Source organism: Typopeltis vanoorti, chromosome 7 (genome assembly GCF_054136105.1).
Source record: "Typopeltis vanoorti isolate ZY-2024b chromosome 7, IOZ_Tvanoo_1.0, whole genome shotgun sequence".
NCBI classification, from domain to species: Eukaryota; Metazoa; Arthropoda; class Arachnida; order Uropygi; family Thelyphonidae; genus Typopeltis; species Typopeltis vanoorti.
This window is the reverse complement of record NC_143555.1, coordinates 120,426,569-120,448,462: the sequence shown is the minus strand read 5'-3', so window position 1 is coordinate 120,448,462 and position 21,894 is coordinate 120,426,569. Positions and strand designations below refer to the sequence as shown.

Sequence of the window (21,894 nt, the reverse complement as noted above, 5' to 3'; positions counted from 1 at the left end):
AAGAAACTACACATACCAGCCACCTAATTATAAACCTTTATGTAGATGTACGTAAACGTTATTTACACAGTATATATGCAAAATACTTGTTCACGTGTCACGGCGGGTTTTAGGGAACTATTTAAGAATGTTTCTGGTCAGTAATCGTCAATAGTGTTGATCATAATGAGAAAAGCAAAGGACCTTACCCATCTTGCTGAATCACGATTTCAAAAACAGCAGAGCCGACTGGTTTCCCCAAAAGTGAGACATCATGATGTTTAATCAGTGGAAAAATAACCCACATTGCTTCTCTAAGAAGTGCAACTGTGGTCCAAAGATAGTCTATCAGGAACGAGATCGCCGTCATCTGAGAAGGCTTGTACGGACAAACTGAACTTCTTGTATGGAATTGACCAAAGCATTTAATGAAGGCTGTTCCCGATCCACATCTCACCGAACTATGCACAGCGAATTGAAGAGGATATTGGATATAACTCGGTATTGGCTGTTGATTTCAAGTTTTTAATTCAATGGCTGGCATGTGCATAATAAATACATTTCTAGAAGTATGCAATCATTCATTTCCTATATGTCTGAGACCAGGTGATAATGGCAGAAAACTCGGGGTGGGACTGCAAGTAGTACGACAGAACCCTTCTGATATAAACAAGGGTTGAGGGTGATGATTTTTATGTTATTAACTAATTCAATGGAGGTTTTTTTTTTATCTATATATGAAATCAGATATTTTAAATAACGAAAGATTAACATTTTCTTTAAGGGGAAAAAACCCTTTAAAAAGGATCAAGAGGTAGCATTCCCATTGGAATGATGCATTATAAAGAATGCATTATCGACTGACTTTTCCCCCCCGAAAGCGAATTGGCTCCCCTCATAAAGGTGTCAAGCTTCAATTTGGTTTACTACTTTTAATTACGGTAACAAGGCATTAAGGCTATCATGTCCAATGTATTATTATGCCTACTAACTGCGTGGGTTCTCTTTCTAGTTCGTGCGGGATTAAAACCTTGTTTCCGAATTAAAATGAGATCGATTAACTCGCCTTCAACTTTAACTCCTTTATAAAGGTTCCTTTCGTAGTAGAAGATTCAAACCGGCAATTTTATGTCATACAATACCTAAATGTTAATCATACTTCTGCTTGAAACATTCACTGACGACGATGCACTGATTATCTTGTATCCTCTCCAAAGGTTCGAATTTCACGAACTCCTCAACATACAGTATTGCCCAAATGGATATAATGAACAAAAAGAAGGCATGGGAATGCACTCATCTATTTCACCATAGTGTGTCAATATTTATTCATCGAATAAAGATTATATTCATAAAAAAAAATATATATATATATAAGAAATCCTACTTTTAAACAACTCCAATATTCAGATGTTATGATATAACATCTCCATGTATTAATGTACCACTACAAAAGATTCTCGGTCTTAGTAAGCCCCAGTTTGAATTATATATTAGGTGAGACAAACTTTATTCCCTCTCTTGTAAACAGTTTGAGAATATTATATGATTAATCATATTTTTACAATATATGAAAATAATTTTAAAAATAGCTCTTTTAATTTCAGAAGAGCTAAATCATTTACCAGAAGATCGGGGGAGATGGTGAGTTGCGTATAGTTGGGATAGAGTGTCATCTCTCGATAAGTCCTTGGATGTGTCATAATAATAATAATAATAATTATTATTATTATTAGCGGTATGCGTGCGCATTTGGGCGAGTTGACTTTGAACTGGTTTTCTACAGCTACGTTAATAAATAATCTCCTTGCCGTTTACAAAATTAACTCATTCGCTTCAGTTAAACAAATAAGTACTCGGTGCTTGATAAATCACATTAAGGTAACTATCAAAAAAAATTTAATCCATATCTTTCCATTTTCAACGTAAATAGACAGACAAATCGGCCTTTCAGAACACACGCAATTTACAGACAAAAAATACTAGTTGTGGTGGGCGGTAGATGGCGTTGATGGAGATGATTCGTAGCAGAGGTTCGGTGTAGTGGTTGAGACAGTTGTATGTATCCTCCCGCGATGAGTCCTCGGACTCCTTGGAGGTATCAGGAAAAATAATAATAAGCACTTTTGTTTGTTGGTTGGTTTTGGTATAGGTTTTAATATATCTAATAATTGTACGTCGAAAATTTTTATTTCTAACTGCAAATTTAGTAAAATAGCATAGGTTACTATTGCCACGGATCATATGCATTGCCTATTAGGGAAATTCTGGCAAGCATAACCAAAACTTCGGAAGGAAATTAAACCTCTTTCTCTCATTTGATTCAGTAGCTAAAAATTAAAATTGTACATTAATCACTCCCTCAAATTGGTTAAAAAAATAATAAAAATTAAAAGTAAAAATACTGTAAAACAAAGCACTTTCATATTTATGTTTATTAGCTGATAAACTGTATGCTCTGGGTGAAATCATGATTTCGGTTGCATTTAATACCGAATTGTATTTTTTTTTGTGTCTTCACTCTTTTTACCTCGCACATCTGCAAAAAAGAATTATAAATTAATTTTATCATAGAAACTTTCGTATATAGCCTAACAAATCAACGTACCTTCACGTGTTATTATTATGTTCCATTACCGAGGAGGTAATGGAATTTGCTTTTTACTAGAAAAAAAAAATGATATGTCATCTGATACAGTAACTACATATCGGCTGTGAATTATGCTTAACTATTTTTAGGTGATTTTAAATTAATACTGTCTCATTCCAAAAATCATTAATTGAAACACATAATAGGCTGTTTTACTGAATATTATTATTACGCAAAATACGTAAACCCTTAAGTTTTGTTCGTCCGTATGTGCTACGCTTATTTCAGAACACTCGCTGGACGAATTTGATTCAGAATAATTTTTGCATTTACCTGGCGATTGCAATTTTTGTTTCAGCCGGACCATTTGTAGGGGGGGGGGGGGGGCGTATCGGCAATATATATAGGGCAGTCGCCAGATTAGATCGCGCTCTGCATCTTGGCAATATTGATGATAGTGTTTACTGAGTACAGACGTGTTTATCAGCGCTCCTTGTAGTTTTACAGCAGTGAAGTTAAGTTTTGTTTTTAATGCTTAATTCAGAGTTATTTCATATCTATCTTGAGGGGAGAGCAGTCCAGCAGTTCAATCGGAGTTTACTACTGTACCGTAGGTTCGTGCTCGATAAACAGAGCAGGTAAGACTTTTAGTTCTATTTCGTTTTCATAAGCCTAGCCATGGATAAGTCCTTCGACGATCTCAATTTTCAGGAACTTTTGACGCTATTCAGGGATTTAGGCAACTTGCTACACAAAAAATGGCCAGATAAAATCGGAGCACACCAGATCCTTGAAGCGGAGACAGAGGATACCCATCCCTCAAAACTTCCTCAACCTTCACATGACAACGCCTGCGAGCCAGCAATAACTACTGAAGACATCTCTCCTTCAAACTCCAGTAGCTTTCAGGAAGTTAAACGGAAGAAGAGAAAGAAAAAATCCCCTGCAACAGATCCTGAAATAATACCTCAGACGTCGGAAACTACAGCTCCAATGGATACATCAGCGCTAGCTGATGAAAGAACAGGGACATTGACACAGCCCAAAGAGAGGATTCCGCCAGTAATCTTGAGAGCTAAAGAAAACTGGTCGTCACTTGCTGAGACGATGAAGAACAATAACATCAAGTTCTCATCAGCTAAAAACACCGACGATGGAGTCCGCATACAGCCCGAAGGAGAAACGGACTACCGCCAGCTCACCAGACTTATGGATGAACAGAAAGTCCCATATCACACCTACCAACTAAAAAGCGAAAAAAACCTTAAGGTAGTCATCAGAGGTCTGGCAGAAACCATAACTACTGATGAAATAGCTACGGACCTCAGATCACAAGGTCTTGAACCAATTAAGATCTCGCGCATGTACCGCGCAGACAAGCGCCCCATGCCTCTGGTCTTAGTGGAGATCAGTAAAGACCACAGAGCAATTTACGACCTTACTATAGTCTGCAACTTAGTCATCAAGACCGAACCACTCAGAAGAAAGGCATCCGCCGGTCAATGCCACCGCTGCCAAAAATTTGGGCATGCACAAAAGTTATGTAAAGCAGATTACAGGTGTGTAAAGTGTGGTGACAACCATCCCTCGCACACTTGCACAAAATCATCGTCTACACCTGCTAAATGTGCGAATTGTGGCGGCCCCCATCCAGCAAATTTTAAAGGCTGCTCAATTCACCCATCTAACCAACGGAAGACTAGAGCGGCGTTGGCTCCGCCCACTGAGATTCAAGACACGAAACCTTCGCCGGAAGTCACAGTGCGGAGTGTTCCCGCCGATAAAACATACGCTTCTGCGGTCTCTCCGCGGATTTTACCCGTAGCCTCGACAGATTACAATGAAAATTCTGCACAGATTCTTGCTGCCTCACTTGGGGAGATGCTAATAGCCTTTAGCAAGATGAACCCCAGCCAAGCCGACACTAAGAAATTCCTCAGGAATGCTCAAGTCATCTTCTCCATGATCACCCAATGACATGCTATCCTGCATCTCGATGCTGATATCCCAGATATTTCCACATTGCTTCGTAACACTACCGCTACTTTTTCACCTAAGCAGCTTCTCATTCCGAGCAACTCATTCAGGAGTTTTCTAAGCGCCCGAAAGCTGCACTACCTTTCGGCTCAGGCGCTTCCGCATTGCCCTAATCAGGGTGAGCCGAGTGCTCGCTAACCTTTAAAATAAGTCTTTTTCATACCGATGACGGGATCATAATCCACGGGATTGACATCCATCAAGCCACAGAAGTTAACAGTTAACATAGATCGCGCTCTGAGGCAAACAATTAAATATCGCCCCTGTTGGATTATAAGACAAAAATATAAGAAAATGTCCAATTGCTATTTTGTTTTTATTACAAGAGAAACATTAATGCAAAACGATTACATAATAATATTAATTAAATGTTTGCTCTACGGGGATATTGCACACAGTGGCGTAGCTAGGGAGGGACGGAGGGGGCGTCCGTCCCGAGCGGCACTTTGAACTATTGCAGTTAATTCTAAAATACAGTCTCGAGAACTCAGTTCCGAATATTGTAATACTACTGCGAATTTTCCTCACAATTGCTGTGTGTTGTTAGTTGTGAGAGGATTTTTTCTAAATAAATTGATTAAGAATTACCTACATTACTATGAAATAGACTTCGCCAATGCCATCGACGATTTTGCTAAGAGAAAAGCAAGAAAAATAACATTTTAGAATGTCAAATTTACAATATTTTAATTTATTTCCCAATACGTCGTTTTGACTTTTTGTAGTATTTTGGTGAGTATTGAGAGGGGCAGCAAACTCAGGGACTGCCCCAGGTGGCAAAAGCTCTAGCTACACCACTGAGCGCACAATAAAACTGTTTATAAGCACTTCTAAATATACTCGTAAATTATAAGCTATGTCCGCAATGACCCAAGAAAGATTGGTTGGTCTATAGTTCCTAGACCAACCAATCTTTCTTGGGTTATTGCTGTTCGCAAATAATTTTTAATCAGTTTAAGCTTGGAAAAACTTCTTTCTGTACTTTCTACGCTAACAGGAATTGTTAGTGTAGCGATGGCGCCTACCGCAATATGGCTGAACGAGCACCCTTATTAAGTACTGCCGTGAGGCAGGCTGCATCTATGCTACACCCTGTCGACGGTACTGTATATATATTTATATATATTGTATGTTCATAGTTCATAGAACCAGGGTTGGCAGATTGCCGAGAATAGTCAGTTCATGCTGAATGGGAGAAAGAAATAAAGGATGTAGGAATTGGTCGCTAACAATAAAAATCAGGTGCTTTATACATAAAATTTTCCAATTGTTATCCAAGCAAAATAGTCACCGCTTTAAAAACTACAATGTTCATAAAAGAAAAGTTAATTTTCCGACGTGTGACAATTAACAACTCATCCCACAAGACATATTGATTACCCTATTATCGGAATGGATTCCCCCCCTTCTTCTGACATGCAGAAGTGTCAAAAGGTCTCGCATCTGTGGGTGTACAATATATATTGCTATAAATCTGATATCTATGAATGGAATTTAATAAAATTTGGAATTTGGGATATGCACGTGATTCAATTTTGATTTCATTCGGCAAATTTTTCTTACAAAATTTAACAAAAATGTATTTTTTATAGCAATTATATGTTTATTTACGAGACACTAAGAAACTGGTAGGAAATCCTAGAGTACTGAAGAAGATATCTTCAGAAAGACTGGAAATATTAATTTCACATTGGCTGATGGAATTTAATATTTACTTTGGTAATAAGTGGATATGGAGTTAAAGTTGAGAGACATTTTGCAAAGGTGGCTAAAATACCACATCAGATTACTTGGTCGTTGAAGAACATACTAACAAGCAGGGTCATTGAAATTATTACCATCCTTTATAAGCCACATTTGGACTACTGCATACAAAATTTGGTCATCTGGTTCCATGGAGATGTAAAAGGGGTAGGAAGTCACCAAGATTATTATTATTATTATTTTTTTATTATATGGGCACCTCCATGGAGTCGAAGACTCATTGCAGGTAACCCAAACTATCCACACAATCTATCATAGCTCTACTTGAACCCATTAACAGACAAGGCACTCACAACTGACTCTGGCAATCCATTCCACTCATTCACAACTCTCAAAGCAAAAAATCTAGTCCTCATACCACTACTAACCAAATCTTCAATCAACTTCCAGGGACAACCTCTTGTTCTGGCTCCTTCAGCCAAGTGCTGAAACATTTCCCTTGCATCAGTGTAGTACACAACTATAAAACTCTTTAAGCAACTTTCTATCATATCCCCTCTTTTTCTCTTATCAACCAACTGCTGCAATCCACACCCTCAATCTATCCTCATAAGGAACATTCCACAGACCACTCACCATATTAGTTGCTTGCCTCTGAATCCTCTCCACCACTTTCTCATCCCCAAGAAACCCAGGAGACTAGACCTGAGCACAGCAATCCAGATGTGGGCATATTGAGGCCTTATAAAGAGGAATAAAACTTCCTTATCTCTACTTGTTAATGTGTTCTTCAATAGCCAAGTAATCTTATGAGCTACCTTAGCAATATGCCCTCTAAACTTTAACTTTATCTATTTCCTGGAGTACAGTTCCATCAATGTAGTACACAACTTGTAATCTATTTATCCCAAATCATAACTTGACATTTCTTCACATTAAACTGATACCCATTATCTTTTGACCATACTGACAGCCATTTAAATCTTATAAACTCTCCAAATCGCCTTGATTAACTATTACTCTACCTAATTTTGCATTATCAGTAAACAACTGAATATTTCTTTCAGATTATTTCCTATATCATTTATGTACAAATTAAACAGCAATGGTTCCAGTGCTGAACCTTGCCTCAGACCACTAGTCACCTGTTTTCACCTTGATTCTGTCCTCATTATATCAAATTTTGACATTATCCTGCAACCACACTCTTATCCATCCAGTATCATTCCTCATTTGTTGTAATTTAACATAGTTCCATGTGGTATTCTGCCAAATGCCTTTGCAAAACCCAGCAGAATCATCATGAAGCCTGATGATTCTGGCTTCCAACTCAGCTGTTATTCTATTATAAAAAGTTAGTAAATTACTAAGGCATGACCTACCCTTCACAAAGCCATGTTTTCCCTCATATAGTATCATATTTTTATCCACCCATTCTTGAATTTTCTTTTTGACCAATTTTTCCAATTTTACTTGTACCACCATGCTTGAGATACTGATATTGGTTTATAATTTCATGCAGTCTTTGAACCTCCCTTATGTAAGGGAATTATTTTGCCCTCTATCCACTCCCTTGGAACTCTACAAGAGCTGAGTCAGAGGCATTGCCAGTTCCCTGGCAAGATTGTGATAGGAATGCTCCCTATGATGGGAGACTAAACATTTGTGGGCTACAAAGACTAGTTGACAGACAAAAAAGAGGCAGTATGATAGAAACATATAAGTTATTAAAGAGATTTTCTAGGATTGGCACAGAACTTTTTCCACACATGACAGGGAGAGAGAGAGAAAGAATAAAAGATCACCCAATATTATGTAAGAGTGTCAAGATTCATTTTTTAATGGGGGTGAATGGGTGGTATTTTTTTCCAGAGGAGGCTGTGAGTGCTTCTTTGGTGATAGAGATAGAGACCTACAAGTTAGTAAGGGGTTTGTTATAGGATCAATGTTCGATAGGTTCTGCAGAAAACAGTGAGAGATCAGGGGAGAACCAGAGGTCATCCCTGGAAACTGTATAAAGAGGGAGTGAGTAGTAGGTTTTTTTGCAGGCAAAGTTGTGAATGATTGGAATGCCTTGCCTGAGAGTGTGGTGTCTGCAGAGAATTTGATTGTGTTTAAAGCGCGGTATGATGAGCTGTGTGTGTATGATTAAAAGGACCTCCTAGATGAGTCTCTGACTCCATGGGGTCTTGGGTAATAATAATAATAAAATTTCTCAATTTAAAAATAAAAATTCCTTCACTCTTTTACTTCATTACTGCTTCTCGATCAGAAATATTTAAAGAAAATACTTAAAGAAATTTATCAAGAACATTAAACATTTAAACCACCTTTTGATCCCTAGACATTTATTGACCCCTTGGATAGCCACATTGACCCCCAGGGGTCGATATTGACCACTTTGCCGACTCCTGATCTAGAGGGATGCAAAGAATCTTTGTAAGGGCTTTCAACTTAGCCATGTTCTTCTTGGAATTTTCCTCCTACAAAACAGGCAAATCAGCAAGAGAACACACACAGCTCTTTGTTAAAATGATAAAATCAGTTGGAAAATACATTTGCGAGGTAAATCAATGTAGTGTCGAGTGGCTTCCCGTGATGAGTTCAAGGACTTCAAATAAGTAATGCAAAGAAAAAAATACAGGTTATGAGGTGGAGTGTATATCAGATTTTGGTTATAATTAATATCTTATTAGAAAAAATTATTCGAAATACTTTTATTATTTATTGTATTTTACTGTTACTGGTAAATTAAGCAAAACAAAATTATTCATCAAATTTTTGATGTGATGATCGCATGATGTGAAATAGCATAAACAAAAATTAAACAAAATTTTTATTAAACAAAAATCTCAGCTAGCTTCATGTACTCTTGTCAGGAGCTTGCTTATATATAATACAAAAGAGTTAAAAAGCCAGAGATGTAAAATATTACATTAAGTAATGAAGGAATACAACAGATGAAAATTAAAATAAACAATGAATACATGAAAACTAGGCATACTAGTTTGGTACTGTGGTATTGTACTCTGGCCAGCCTGGCTGGCCGAGTGGTTAGCATATCTGCTCTCCAGCCAAAAGGCTGCGTGTTTGAATCCCACCGTGGGCATGGATGTTTGTGGTTGTCTGTGAAAATACTAGTGGTGGTCAGTGGTAGATGGCATTAGTGTAGTTGAGGTGTGTTGGTGAATTGAGTGGTGGAGACAGAGCTGTACAGCAGGTGCCCTCCCTCGATGAGTCCTTGGACTCCCTGGAGGTGTCAAATAATAATAATAATAATAATAATAATAATGTGTCATGGCCAAGGCCTATAAATGTGACAGTTTTGATGAATGCAGATAAAACTTGTTGCAGGGTGATGTTCTTATTGTTCTGTGTAGGAGTGCACAACAGTTTGGAAGCCTCCTTAAATTTCATGACAAAATAGTTATGTTCAATGTAAGGCACTTTTGTTTTTCAAAAATTGGTATTATGGTTTTAATATGAAAATCATTAAACATAAAAAAAAAAAAAAAAAAAAAAAAATCTGCTAATGCCTTTTTTATTCCCGTATATACGGGAGTAGGCGAGGCCATTTAGCCCTATCTAACTTTTGGAGACTGAGTGGGCAGTTCAATCTCCACTGGTACCCAATCAGAGACAGATGGCCCAAGGCTATCACTAATTAAGCGGTACACAGTGAAGAGAGACGGCTCAAATGTGCCGCCATCTCGTGGTCTCTAACCCTAACACAATATATTTAATGTCTGAAATAATGTGGGTTCTACGGTCGATTTTCTTGAGTTTACAGGACGAAAAACCCGAGTTTCCGGGAGGAAAAACCTGCTTGCCCGTGCCAGAGATCGACTAACTCGGGAACCGGTCGAAAAAAGGCTTAGAAAAATTTCCTCTAGTCGCCGACTAGACTCGAAACCAAGACTTCCTTCGTGCGGCCTAGCGCGATGGTGTGCAAACGCCACATCCACTGAGCTACACAGGCTCTTCAAACATAAAAATCATTAAACATAAAACCATTAATCTTCTTTTAGTAATACTAAAACCATTAATTTAATGGTTTTAGTATTACTGTCATACAACAAAGCATAAACAAATGCAGAGCTTCTCCATCTTCAACCAATTCAAAATGGTAAACTATATGTGGTCTCTTATGTTTAAGGAAACTCTGAGTCCATTGCCTCTGAGGTTCGGCAAAGAATGAACTTGCTCCATTGGCATTTCTTGGTGTTTATTATATCTCTTGCACTAATGGTTTATCTTTGACCAGTTCAGGAGATTTGCAGCTGATCATCATGAAGAACATACATGAAACATTACCAATCAGAATGGTCTAGGCTTGCAGAACATACTATCACCTTCAGACATAGAGTTAGCAGGAAAAACATTAAATCCTACATGACAGCAAGTTCCTTATAGCATAACTAAATAAGGAAAGTCATGAAGCAATATTAATCTGAATAGATTCAGTGGAGTACTTTTATCACCATTGTTGAGTATTTTGCTTCGCATTGCTCCCAATCTCAATTTTTCTTATAACTCTTAGAAACCATAGCTAGAATATTAGTTGTAATGAAATTACAACTAATATTCTAGAACTACATTCACAATTTTGTATCTTAATTGTTGAGCCTTCTGCCATGTATGCTTGTATGGTATTTAACTTTGAAATCATGCTGAAGATGTCCACAATTTGGGAGAAAATTCTGTTTGTCATCATCATCATCATGCCTATCAAGGATTTAGGCCTAGAGTGGCCAGTTCTGGCCTTAGAAGTCATTGTTGAATCTTTTAAGAGGACGTCCTGGTTTTCTTTTTCATAATGGCTTGTACTTTAAGGCTTGTTTTGGTAATCTTTCTGTTTTCATTCTTTCAACGTGTTCCATTCATTTGGGTTTATATTTTTTAACTTTTTTTATTACTGATTCCTGGTTTAATTCTTTTGTAATTTCTTCATTTATTTTGTGATCAAATAGAGTATACTTTGCAGTTTTTTCTCATAAACTTCATTTCAGCTGTTATTAATCTTTGTTTGTGTTTCTTTTTTAAAATTCTGTTGTTTACTCACAAAACTGTTTTGCATTTTGTGAAGGTCATTTTTATGTAATTTGTTATTTTTCCTGTGTATTATTATATCAACTTAAATATTTCAATAAAATCTCAGATCTGAGTTAATAATATTAAATAGGTTTCTGTAATGAATTACAGACATTTAACTCTTGCTACAGGACAATGAACAGAATATCATATCATTTTTTAATATATCTTGAACTTGAATAAAAAAAAAATTATTGTTTTCCAGTTCAGGACTTCGTTGCTACATCCTAGGAATTCTAATATTAATCGCAGTTGTAGTTCATGCAGTACAAGTAGTGAAGAAGATCATTGGCAGAGAAAGTCAAGGGACCTGTTTATAACATCGGATCACAAGCAAAGAGGTAAATATCATATTTTAGTGTAAAAAATTTTTAATAAACTAATGTGCATTATTTTTCACTAAGAAGTTAAATTATAATACTGATAAATACATTGGAGTCCAAAACTTAAGGACATCACTGTTTTTGAAGATTACAACCACAAATTCAGATGAACCAGCTTGTGGCAATTTGCAGTGGTGGCTCATGGCTTGAAATAGTGTATACGTGTTTGGATAAAATATCAAAATTATGGTAAAAAAAAAAAAATTAAGCATGAAAAAATATTGTTTATTATCGATAAAATTATACAGTTTGGTATAATTCCAAATTACTTAAAAATAAAATATATTCTTCTGTTTTATTTCATGAAAAAATATTGTTTATTATCGATAAAATTATACAGTTTAGAATAATTCAAAATTACTTAAAAAAAAAAAATCCATTCCTTTAATTGTAATTAAAGGAATGGATTTACAATTTTTGGACATTACAATTAAATCCTTTAATTGTAATGTCCAAATATTTAAAGAGATGGAGTAAACACAATAAGCACTACAAACACTCTACTACTGCCGCAAACTGCATATAAACAACAGTGGAACTGCGTGACGGACAATGCCGCATTACGCTAGTAGTTTGCATCTGACTATGACTTGCATGCGTAGCAATATAACACTGTGGTAAACACAGTGCTGCTAGTGTCCTTTACCCTCCTAAGGGCTACAAGATGGATTTTTATTATTTTTTTATACAAAATAAGAGAATTGTATAGGATTGTTGATGATAAAATTAAATATTACAAGCAAATATAAATAAATTAATAAATATATTTATATATCGAGAAAAATTGGGAATGCTGCAGTTCCGTAGTGCCTATGCATGAGCCACCCCTGGCAATTTGTATAACTGACGATTTTGAGTAGAAAGCAGGTACACATTCAAATTTTTGAATCGCGCACAAATCGATCACATGATAGGGATCACACTCAACAGGATAAAAGGCAGCAGCACTAAGCAAATTGTGTTTGAAGGAAGCTTTATTCCTCCACTCTTTTCATGGAGGAATAAAGTAGCAAACTTGGATGTCTTGTAATGTTTCAAAGACATCATGAGATGATTTCACGTGGGGAAGAATTATGGGAAAGCTTGAAGAAGGCTGCAGAATTACTGATATTGCTAGAGAGTTTGGAATCTCACATTACATTGCATGCAGACTCTGAGCAGTGTTTCAAATCAGTGGAATGTGTTCCAGATGTTTGCTATGAGGTCGCACTCACTCTACCACAGAGCATGACGACAGATTTTTAGTTATAACAGCAAAACATGATCAACACACTCAGCTTGCAAGTTGGCTCCATTCAAGTACAGGTATGTGAATATCTCAACAAACTATGGCAAGACATCTGTGACAAGTAGGCCTATATGTCCAAAGACCTGTGGTCTGTATCCCTTTATCCATAGCTCATCATTGAGGACATTTTCAATGGTGTTGTATTCATAAAAATTGGACATGATACAAATGAGCTAATGTACTCTTCACAGATGAGTGATTTTAGTCTTTCCTCTGATTCTAGATGGCATTTGATCTGGCGTGAATGTGGTACTGCTTACAATTGTGAGATGTTCTTGAAAGGGATAGATATGGTGGTGGTGCTGGGGTCATGGTGTGGGAAGGCATTATGCTTAATAGATGCATCGAGCTATAAGTGCTAAAGGGACTGTGACTGGTGAAAAATATTACAATGAAGTTCTTCAATGTCATGTTTGATTGATTTGTAGTGATTTAGGCAAAAAATTCATTTTTATTGATGACAGTGCCACACTATATTGTACATAATCAGTGGAGATTCTTCTGGAGACTGAGGATATTAATTAAATTGAGTGGCCAGCATGCTCATCAGATCTTAACCTCATAGAACAAGTTTGGGATGCAATAGAGAAATGCATTGCTGTTTGAAATTCCCCTCCAGAAAACAAACAAGTCCTTATCCTGGCTCTGAAGGAGGAATGGGCCAGTTTGCCTCAAGAAATCCTAAATTACTTTTCGCTGAGCATGGTACAACGTTGTGAGAGCTGCATTGCAGTTTGGGATGGCCATATTTCATACTGAAATGTCTCTCTGCATTGTTTTCTGTAAGCACTATACATTAATTCCTTAAATATATCCTTAGGAAATTTGTGACTTTTGCCAAAAACATATTGCAATTTAATTTGTACAAAATTTATAACACATTTTTTGTGTAATATAATTTATTAATATGCTGGCAATAAATTTATGTCCACATTTGGCTGTAGTCATGAAAATGTTTTCATATACTGGTAACAATGTAGTTTGTGCCACCAGTATAGTATGTGTTCTATGCATAACCATTACAAATTTTGGGCACCATACAAGGTTTAACTAATATTAAATTGGTGTATTAGTATATATACATATGTATAGATTAGTGTGTGTGTGTGTGTGTGTGTGTATATATATATATATATATATATATATATATATACATACATACGTAGCTGCATTAGCATCATTACAATGATTGCAGTGTTCTAATCATATGACTTGTACAGTACACAATATTCTGTAATTTTTATACATAAAACACATAACCATTACTGAAGATGCCTATAGTTGTTTGGGCGAATATTCTATTCTTTAACTCAGTAACTTAATCTTTTTTTACTGAGTGCAGTTACTACATTTGGGCTTCTTATTGGAATTCCCAGTTTTACTGGGCAGAACTCTTATCATATGTCTGTGTTGAGCTCAGTTTCCTTAATATTAAAAAAAATCCATATTTAATTATATTTGAATTAAACTCTGTAAATTAATTTAAGTTTTTAATTAATGGTTTAACTTATTATTCAAATTATCTGAATGTGTATGATAATAATGTATTTCCAGAGTGAAAAATCACAAAAAATATTGGCAGTAATGAGTAGAGGAAAAGAGCATAGACTCCAAATGAAATGATACCATGAACATGTAGAAATGAACCTTGAAGAACTTGTATTTGAGAGTATGTATGTGTTCGAAAAGGCTATCATTTCATAATAGCTTGAATGTGGGCTAGAACATTAAAGTTGTTAGAGAGGAGATAGTACAGATAGCCTTGGATGATGATGATAACTATGAGGAGGATGATCAGATAGCATGTTACATGCAGGGTATGGTTAAAAGCTGGGGAAAGCAATAGTGAATTTAGAATTGATATGCAATCTGAATGACTGCTTTGTTTGTATACAAATGCTAGAAGCATTAGAAATAAATCGAATGAGTTGAACTTGAATATACTGAATTTACCAACAAATTATTGTAATGTGGTTGAATGAAGAAAATCCAAGCACGAATAGAAATGGTTGAGTGTGAAATAGTAAGGGAAGACAGGAATGTTGAATGAGGAGGGGTGGGGGGTATTGCCAGTGATAACTGTGCTTCTTGTCAGTTTGTCTGTTATCATTGCCAATACAAGGTATGATATTTTGACAGAAGACAAGATAGCTGAGTGTTTCTGTATATACCTGAAAGTGTGGAAGAGGAAGTGATAGATAAATATTTAAGCAAATTAGTGTAGTGAATGCAAGCAGAGTAATCATTATACAGGATTTCAATCACCATAGTGTCTGAAAGGTGGTAGGGGACTCCAAGGAAGGGAAGAATGAATTTATGGAGTTTCTGAGAGATAACTGTCTTAGGTAGCTGGAGAGAACAAGGGAATCTTCATTCTAGATTCCAATTCACATGCTCACTCACTCTCTCTCTCTCTCTCCAGCTGCATTCAACTAAAGAGAGTGATCATGTGATCCTCACTTTGGAGATAAGTTGCATGGAGGTTTTGGATAGAAGATGTATGTGGAATTAACGTAAGGAACCTTTATCTGGTCTCTTTGGACTAAAGGTGAGTTAAAATACAAGCTTATTTATTACTGACCATTTACAAAAACAAACTTACATTAGAGCCTTGAACAGAGTTTAGAAATCAGACAAAAAGAACATGTTGTGATGTAAACCACATCACCGACATGTTCTTTTCCGGCTATTCCGGCTTAGCACATCATTTCTGTACATCTAACCACACGATAGAGTGGAAAACAGCTCCATGCCATATCTGAATGACGACTACAGACATTGTTTATTCAAGGAAGCCACAATAGTGTTAATAACCGGTGGAAACCTCAACAGAAATCAGGGTGCAATCCTAAACAGTTCGTGGAAAAAAAAACCTGATCCTCTCTCTAAATCAGTCTGAACAGCCAGCTAGTAATCTCATTACACGCTTACAACAAACACGCATGCGTGATAATGAATAAGAACAATAAGTCCTCTCTGTCACGCAAACGTGTAACCTTAGCTACTAGTTGGTTTACGTTTTTTATGTTCCTTTCAATTTGCATTTACTAGTTTTTATGTCTCTGTAAACGCCTTGAAAAAGCCAGACGGTTTGCTGGCGAAACTGGTAGGCTCTAATGTAAGTTTGTTTTTGTAAATGGTCAGTAATAAATAAGTTTGTATTTTAATTATATAAACGACCAAATATGTTTAGTTTAAAGTTAGTTAAAGTGAGTTAGCTGGTCTCATCTGGAAGTAGGGGGTTTTTTCACTCGGGAAACGCTGGTTTTTCATCCCCAGAACAGGCAAACCAGTGCCATGAAACACACATGGATTTACATTCATGAATACTTACAACAATGCGTGGAAGAGATAGGGTCCTCACCACATATTATAATGCCCATAGTTAACCATGAGTCACATGGTTAACTATGAGGTAGTCAACCTCCTATATAGGAGATGGCACTTGAATGGGAGTTGGAGACACTTAAAGAGAAATCTCTTGAAAGCTAGTTAAGCAGTATCTGGAGTTTGCAGTGAGGAATATACTAAGGAGTCAAGTGAAATTGTTGAACGTGGAAATTAAGTAGGATTTACAAACAGGGAAGTCTATTAAAAAAAAGTGCATAAGAGATGGTGGAGCAGCACATGAAAGATATAAAATACAACCCAGACAAGTAACATATCTAGTAGAGAAAGAGAAATCAATTATTATATATGAGAAAAGGAGGTAATAATTAAAGAAGTTCATAATCATTTCTCTTTTAGTAGGAAGAGAAAGGATTACGAATGAGTAATTATTTTGTATGAGTTGGTAGTTAAATGATTAATTCGAGAGGTAGCGGAACTATGCTGCTTAATGGTCACTTTACTGAGTTTTTTGATAGATTTCTGGAGGGGGGGGAAAGGACACAAGCTGAAGGAATGGATGTGTGTTCAGAATATTGAATGATCTAAGATCAGAGTTATTGTCTAAGCTATAACATTAAATCAAGTTATCTAATTGTCAGTAAAGTGTGGAATAGGATTGTATTTTTTGCCATGCAATTTAAGGGAGTATACTAGGGAATTAATAGCATGTATGACTTCATTATTTAATGATAATCTTGTTTTTGGAATCATTCTAGTGGAATGAAATGGAAGGAAGGTAAAATTGTGTCACTGCAAAGGTTGTATGAAGACAGACAATATGACACTAAGATATGTGTCTGAAAGGAAGACAAGCATGAGTTTTTAAGGGATGATCATGAAGTTATATTGTATAATAGATAATGACAAGAGGAACACATATATATTATTTCTGGATTTTGAAGACATTTAACAACCTGCCATGTAGTAAATTACCATTCAAACTGTGGATAGTGGAATTACATTGTATATTAAGTAATGTTGTCTGAAAGGAAAAGGGAAGTCATGGTGTTCTGTGTTCTATTGCTATTCAACCTATACATAAACAATATTGTGAATGGGAGGTGTTTGCTAATGATGAAATCCTTAGGAGAGTTATCAGATGTAAAGTCTGATGCATTGATCATTTAGTAGGCTTTGAGCTAACTGGCACTGTGTGGATATCAACATTGTTAAGTCTAATGATCTGCACTGTGAGATGATTCAGAGATGGAAGACTGTGATACTGTACTGGTGAGGCTATATTGAAAGAAATGGAGAAATCTTGGAGTCACAATGGGCATAGTATTGAAATCCTAAAGATTTCATTACTTTTAAGATGTACTGAAGAGAACAGAGGAAATAAGCTGATCATTACCTTGTATAAGGTGTTGATCAGACTGCACTAAGACCATTGTCTAGTTTACAGATTTGATCATCTGGTTTTTTGGGTGATATGAAAATTCTGGAAAAGATGCCTAATGAAGATTAAATTCAGGCCATTCTTTGAACCTCTTCTAGCATTACCAAACAACTAAATTTATACACAATAGTTTTCGTGCCACCTCATCAACACCTGTCAATGGAATATATTATACAATAGGGTACTGAGAGAACTTATTTTGCAGAGCCTAGTAAGCAGGACAATGAGTGATACAACTGAGATGCACAAGTTATTATGAGGGACTCCAGATAGACATTGGAGGAGAGGCCATTCAAGGAAAGTGCATAACAGTATGGGAGGGTGTGAGGGATAGTTTTTTGAAAATGAGAGTGATGGATGGCTGGAATGTATTGCCAGAGAGAGAGTAATGAATGTAGAGAACACAAATAAGCTTAAGGTGTGGTTTAAGAACAGGAATTATGCTATTTAGGGTGAATCTCTTGTAATGCATATTTTGATTCCATGCATGTAAGATAATATAATAATATTTAAAATTAAATGGGCTAGGTTAGGCCTTGATTGCTCTTATATTGAACATTTTTGTTTAGAAGTTAAAATGTATTTGTCATTTTATAAAAGGACTCAAGATCTTATAAGAGTGACTTGCAACCAAACAGAAGACCAGTCCATAGAAGGCATCCTTGCATTTCCTGTATAGCTTTCATTTTTTTGTAATTCCTGTTCTATAGATCATGCTTTTGATGTCATTATAATAAAAGTAAATATCAGATCAGTAATCAAATCTTGGTTTAATTACTAGTTTAATAATTAAACAATTATCTTTAATTGTTTAATTATTAAATCCAATTGGTTTAACCAATTGGATTTAATAAAAGTATTAAGAATTAGTTATAAAATAACCGTTTTTGTTCCATAACTACAAGGATGAACAGTAAATGAAAAAAAAATATATATATAAATATATATATGTATGTGTGTGTGTGTAGCTGTTATTTTATACATTTTTCTGATTATATTTTCTTTTACAGTTGTTAAGAAAGATAATATTGACAATGCTTCCATTTTACCATCCCCTGTTTCTACTAATCATCAAAGGAATTTACTTGAAGTAGCAGAAGAAGATATATCATCACATGGTCAGCCCTCAAAGTTATCTGATTCAAAAGTTCTAAACCAACATTCTATAAGGACCAGAAAGGATGAAATACAACCAAGGACCAGTGTTACTGAAAAACTCTTCATGAATGTGTGTAATGTATCTGAGGCCTTATCTCCAACTTCTCTCTGGGGAATGAATACAGCACGTAAAGGGACTGTTTATTATTCTGATAGAATGAGGCAGGATATCGACGGCTTGCCATTAAGCATGGTAACCTCTGTTGAGACATGTGATCACATATCTCTTAGTGATTCGTGTGCAGAGAGCTTTTCCATCTCTGTGGACAGATCTAGTTTGCTCTGAGAGTACAACTTATGGCATCTATAGTTGTTTGTATATGTATGGGCCTAGAGTATTTTCACCTTTAAGCCAGCTTTCAGGTAGAAATTTTAGTGCTGAAAAAGTAGAATAACAGTATCTAATTCCTTCTGTTCAGCACTTTTAGTAAATGGAACATTTGTTACTCGGATAATTTCTAAAGTTGTACAAAAGTATATAATAATGCCACCCATTCACTAAGAATATTTTTAAGTTTTTAGTAGTGATACACACTTTGGGATACACACTTAATTCCAAATATCTGTTCCATGACTGCAATGCAATGCAAAAAAAAAAATATATTTCATTAGGCTGAATAGTTCTAACATAAAAAAGAAAACAGCAGTGTGATACAAGAGTTGTAATCTTGTGAGACAAGATTACATGTATAACTTTTGACAAATGCAGAATCAACACTAAATATCTATACCAAAATGTTAGATTTATATATAATCGAGCTAATTCCAGAATTAAATTTCATAGTTCTGCTCACTTGACATGAAAATATCAATCCTTAGTGCCTGGAACCACAGAAAAGTAACGTACCGATAGCTGAAATGTCAATAATGACTGGTTAAGCCTAAAGAAATGGTAACTCTGTCTGTCTCTATCTACCTCTACCATTGTGTTTTTGATATCAGTTGGTAGTTTTTTTTTATATGTACATGATTGTCATATTGTAATAAGAAAACCTGATTTTGGGGCCAAACTTGTGACATTCTATACAACTCAGATGTGTGAATTTTTTTAAAGCATTTTCTACAATGATATTTATTTATGGATTTCTAACTGTTGTATATTAGTATTGCCATGTATTATGGCTATTTCTGGAAATATTAAAGGGAAAAAGCAATAAAGGCTGAAATGTAATGTACATTGGAAAATTAGTTGTTGGTTTTCTTTATTTTAAAAATTCAGATATTTCAAGGTATGGAACTCAGAACAAGAGTTCAACATGAGCTTTCTTTATAGTAAATAATTTACATTAAAAATTACTGAGAAATGATACCCCCCCCCATGGGATTCACAGGCTCATTGTGGAGTATCTAACCTAAACCTGCATGTGAATATCAAAGCTGGCTTTGAATTACCGTATTTGCCGGCATATAAGACGCACTTTTTTTTCTTTGAAAATAGGTCTGAAAACAGGGTGCGTCTTATATGCCGATACTCAGTTTTTTATTATTTTCATTTCTGGAAAATTTCTCTGTTCTGAATTATGCGATTTCTTTATTGCTTCCTTGCGGTGTGTGTGAGAGAGCATTCCAGTTACGTTGAGCAGTGTTTCTCAAACTTCAGACATCCGTGTTCATATGATTGGTGCAGTATTAACAAAAGATCGTGCTGCTAAATGACAAAGACAAGCCGACAGTTGAGTTGAAATGCTAATTCTCTTCAATCGAATTCCTTATATAATATCTGAACCACATTCACTATATATTTCTTCGTTTTAACACATTCACTTAAACAAAACCATATGTTGCACTGGCAACATATGGTTTTGCTTGAGTCATACAGCATTTTCTGTGGGAGGGGACATGCGATTCATTAGTTAGTGCCATTTTTATCCCAGTTGTCTCTAATTGCACTGCTTGTTGAGAAATATATTGCACAGCCTGCAGATGTCTCTGTACTTTATTCAGTGATACAATTGGAAAGTTTTACGATCTCGAACTTCACGGATACATTGAATTTTATTCTATGCATTAATGATGCATAGCCAAAAATTGCCATGAATCCCCTTAAGACCTTTCACGTACCCCCCCTGGGATACGCATACCACAATTTGAGAAACACTGACGTATAGTTCAGTGGATGCGCATACACTGTCATTGACGATCACAGCTGTGTCCTGTTCGTTTAAACTTTCCAATTGTTGTCACAGTTGTGAACGGTGATAAATTTCTACCGTTAAATTTTCTCTAAATTTCTTGGCAAATTATGGCTGAAAAACATCGGCATTGTTACAATATTGCATACAAGCTACATGTGATTGCGTATGCTAAAGAACATGGAAACAGGGCTGCAGAGAGGCATTTCAAACCACCCCAACTTAGAAAATGATAAGAACTTAGCGGAATCAAGAAGAGGATTTAAAAAAAGCAACTCACAGTAAACATAACCTACGAAGTGGAACTGCAAAATGGCCAGAACTTAAGGTAGAACTGAATACTTGGATTTTAGACCACAGAAAAGCGGGACTTTCAATGTCTACAAAAATGATTATTCATCAAGAGAAAGCGATAGCCACTAACAGAGGGATTGCCAACTTTACTGGATCAACATCATAGTGTTCAAGATTCATGAAGAGAAACCAGCTATGTATGCGGACTAAAACAAAAATATCACAAAAGATGCCAGCTGAATATGAATAAAAAATGATTGAATTTCATCGATTCGTCATTAATGCAAGGAAACGAGAAAATTTTGAACTTGCGCAAATAAGAAACATGAATGAGGTTCCACTGACTTTTAATGTGCCCTCAAACAAAACTGTAGATTCCAAGAGCGCAAAAAGTGTTACTGTTAAAACTTCGGGGCATGAAAAAACTCGCTACACGGTTGTTTTATCCT

The 21,894-nt window shown here is 35.8% G+C and overlaps 1 protein-coding gene across 1 annotated transcript in view; it reads left to right on the top strand.

Annotated features, from left to right (window-relative positions):
• LOC150105003 (uncharacterized) overlaps window positions 1–20,178 on the top strand; it is a 112,883-nt gene extending 92,705 nt beyond the window's left edge. Inside the window, exons 11-12 of the mRNA XM_090396093.1 lie at window positions 11,607–11,742; window positions 18,872–20,178. Of these exons, the coding sequence (XP_090252219.1) occupies window positions 11,607–11,742; window positions 18,872–19,305 (570 nt within the window). The 3' untranslated portion in view covers window positions 19,306–20,178. The remainder of the gene's footprint in view (window positions 1–11,606; window positions 11,743–18,871) is intronic.
• Window positions 20,179–21,894: the final 1,716 nt, after the last annotated feature.